The sequence below is a fragment of the Nothobranchius furzeri genome, chromosome 4, assembly GCF_043380555.1.
Source record: "Nothobranchius furzeri strain GRZ-AD chromosome 4, NfurGRZ-RIMD1, whole genome shotgun sequence".
NCBI classification, from domain to species: domain Eukaryota; kingdom Metazoa; phylum Chordata; class Actinopteri; order Cyprinodontiformes; family Nothobranchiidae; genus Nothobranchius; species Nothobranchius furzeri.
This window is the reverse complement of record NC_091744.1, coordinates 6695028-6698297: the sequence shown is the minus strand read 5'-3', so window position 1 is coordinate 6698297 and position 3270 is coordinate 6695028. Positions and strand designations below refer to the sequence as shown.

General features: G+C 43.3%; 1 protein-coding gene across 1 annotated transcript; it reads right to left on the bottom strand.

Moving 5' to 3' along the window:
• Positions 1-368: 368 nt before the first annotated feature.
• On the bottom strand, positions 369-3155 carry LOC107396437 (nicotinate-nucleotide pyrophosphorylase [carboxylating]). Its single transcript, XM_015976172.3, has 6 exons — positions 2993-3155; positions 2377-2644; positions 1934-2244; positions 1373-1504; positions 1113-1296; positions 369-997 (listed from the first exon to the last, which is right to left on the bottom strand). Exons 2-6 carry the CDS (start codon positions 2627-2629, stop codon positions 990-992), a joined length of 888 nt encoding a protein of 295 aa, XP_015831658.1. The 5' UTR covers positions 2630-2644; positions 2993-3155; the 3' UTR covers positions 369-989.
• Positions 3156-3270: the final 115 nt, after the last annotated feature.

Below are 3270 nucleotides of genomic sequence, written 5' to 3'. Positions count from 1 at the left end.
CAGCACCTCATGCTGTGTTTGCCTTTCGTGTTGATTCTGACCTTTTATATCTGATTGTAGTGTTTGTTACTTTACTTATTATTTTTCTTGTTTTGATGCTTATCATTTTTGATTTACATTTGTCGTGAGTTAATTGATTTGAAACCCGTTGGCACTTATGACTACTGAGATGATCACCTTTCCTGGTTTACCCCTTTTCTATTACTCGATTTTTGTGATTGATGTAGCTTTCATAGTTAGTGGTGACAAGTTATGGAAGTGGATAAAATTCCTTGTTGTTTTACTTCTTTTTATTTTCCTCCTTTGGTTTTGTTTAGTTTGTTGCTTCCTTTTGTTGGTCATCCTATTCAGATAAACAGGAGGGAATGTTATGGAAAAATCTGTGTTTATTAATTCTTGATCATTGACCCAATCAACTGAAGGTAATATGTACTGCTCTATGCCTCTCTGCATGCTCACTTACACACACATTCTTGTCCCACTCACACACACACACACACACACACACACACACACACACACACACACGCACGCACACACACGCACACACACACACTGACTCTCTCTCTCACACAATGACCTCTTATCTTTCTGATACCCCTCTATAAATAAAGCCTGTGAACAGATGTTCGAGGCATTTGCTTCGGCATCTTGCCACAGTTACAACTGTTTGACTTGTTGTTTATTGTCTCCTTCTCTCTTCACTATAGGAAATGGGTTATTGATAAACATATTGATAAAATCCATGACAGTAGTATACAACAACTCTTTGACAACTTGATTATTATTATTATTCTGAGCTACTACAGCAATCAATTTCCCTCTGGGATTAATAAAGTATTTTTAAATCGAATTGAATTGAATGTTTTCTAAGTAGTGTCTATTTCTGATGGTTGTTTCCTGTTTGAAAGGTTGTTTTCTGTTGAATCGTCCAGCAACACAGCATCGTCAGTCACATCCTTCAGATGAACCTTTAGGTGGGTTTCTATTCATTTGTCTGCAAACGACAAAGAAACAGGCTGTAAAACACGCTCTGATGTGCACTAAAAGGCTTTTTCATTCATCAGTTCAGCTGTTGCTTCATTTAAGTTTATTTGTGTGCATCATTTTACTTGATTTTTGAACTTTGAGGGAGAAATCTGCCACTGGGCATCCTTGCGTGATGCAACCCAGAGAAATGATGTCGACATGTGGAGAAAAATATAAATCTAAGTTCTCTGGAGTGACTCCTCCGCTGGCTTCTGTCTGAAGAGAAGGGAACTCGTTCTTTAGGGTTCGGGCTGCAGTGTGGAGCTCCTACAGGTGAGAAGGTGGATGGGCGTTCATTTCTTGTAGCTATTTTCTGGGTTTTTGCTTTTAGACGTATCCCCACCTGTGGATGAAAGTTGTCCAGCATGACAATGTCCGCACCGGCTGCAGCTGCTTCCCTGCCCTCTTCTGTGGAACGACACTCAACCTCAATCTTACTGCTGAAACCGCACACAGACCGGGCCGCTTTCACCGCCTGAACAACAAACAAGGCCCTGTGTTTGTATTGTTTTTCATTTACTTGCACTTGTGACAGCGGACAGTCATCTGCAGATTACTGAGGATTTTGGCAGCAAGCAGATAAGTATTTTCTGATTATTCGGTTTCATATCTGCTGGTGTCAGATGTCTGACTCAGGATCAAGATGTGACCTTTTGCAACATTTACTTAAGTCAAGCTAAGAAAAGTGGAAGCTTGCTCATGTGACACTTTGACCTTTTACAGATCAGAACGTTTGCAAAAAAGGATGAGCTAAAGCTTGATGGGTCCTCGGGTTCTCTGTATAAGCTGTTTCCCTTTGTCCCAGATAAGTAGCGAGAGATTGATGGATGGTGGGTAGATAGGTAGACTCACATTTTTAACATCGCCATATAAATACATGGTGATTCATTTTATTGCTGTTCACCTGTGTGATATTTCCCGAAGCCCAGATGTGGTTGTCTTTGAGCATCACCATCCCACTCAGGTCATGTCTGTGCATGGATGCCCCCCCCACCAGCATGGCATACTTCTCCACCAGCCGAAAGCCCGGAGTGGTCTTGCGGGTGCCCGCCACCTCCCCGTGCCATCCTGCAGCTTTTGCCTTGGCCCTGAGCTGTGAGCAGCGGCTGGCGATCCCGGAGGCCCGAGCTAGACAGTTTAGAGCCGGTCGCTCCCCAAGGAGGAGGCACCTCGCTGGGCCTCTCACCACAGCAGTCACGGTGACTGCATCCAGACCTGTTGATGTGTCACACAATGGGAAGACAATTTTGTTTATTATCTCAGTTTAGCATCTTCTGATATTTTTCACCATGTAATAACGTACAACATTGCTTTATAATCTGTGAATATGAAAGTGATCAAGCCCACCAATCTCAGCTCCTTCCTGGTAAACCCAGTCCACTGTGCATCCCACCTCGGTGAACACTGCCGTGAAGAAAGGGCTCCCTGCCAGCACGATGAGAGGAGTTTTACACAACAGTCTGGCCTCGGTCTCCTCTGATCCCACGCACACTCCTGCCAGGTCAAAGTTAGGTGTGTCCTCAGACAGCCACTCTCGTGCCAGCCGGGTCAGGGTGTGGGGTGGGATTGAGTGCGCCGCTGAGGTTTTCAATGCAGACATGCTCTAAACTTGCCTCTGAATTAAAAGGATTTACAATTTGCTTTCATTTTACACGGGAACCAAAATTGTGGTGCACATTTTTCATCCAAAGACTCTTGAGATTTAAAAAAAAGGAAGTAGCAGGTGGACATTTAGAGAAGATTCACTGTTGAATTTCATTATTTTTTCTGGTCCCAGAAGAGAAAAGACAAGCGGAAAGTCATGAAAATGAGCAGATACAAGACCAAAGAGGTAAACCTCAGGGATTAGGAATACCGAAGCAGTTCTGGGAAGTCATGGTAGAATAATCCCTTACCCACTATTTTGTAAAACGGCTACAAGGTTTTAAATCAGTGCAGAATATAGAGTAGAATTCAGCCTTACCTTCACCAGTTCTTCACATGTATAGATTGCAGACTGTAGGGTGAGCACACAGAGGTGCAGAAAAAATGTGATGTGGAATTTGACCCTCGGTCCATGTTGGAATGTTTACGCTCAGCGAGAGCTCATGGGGTTAGCATTGATTGTTTTGATTTCCAGAGCCGGCCCAAGGCATACACAAATTAAGTGGCAGCTTGGGGCCCCCACACTACCATGGACCCCCCAAAAAGCACCAAGATTACTTGAGGAAAAAAAATGTTTTAATAACGTTTAATTAAACA

Coding starts and splice junctions, on each gene's coding strand:
- LOC107396437 (XM_015976172.3), bottom strand. CDS start 2,629: ATGTCTGCATTGAAAACCTCAGCGGCGCACTCAATCCCACCCCACACC. Junction 1,505..1,933: donor CTTCGGGAAATATCACACAG/GTGAACAGCAAT, acceptor TTTGTTGTTCAG/GCGGTGAAAGCGGCCCGGTC. Junction 1,297..1,372: donor TGGACAACTTTCATCCACAG/GTGGGGATACGT, acceptor TCTCACCTGTAG/GAGCTCCACACTGCAGCCCG.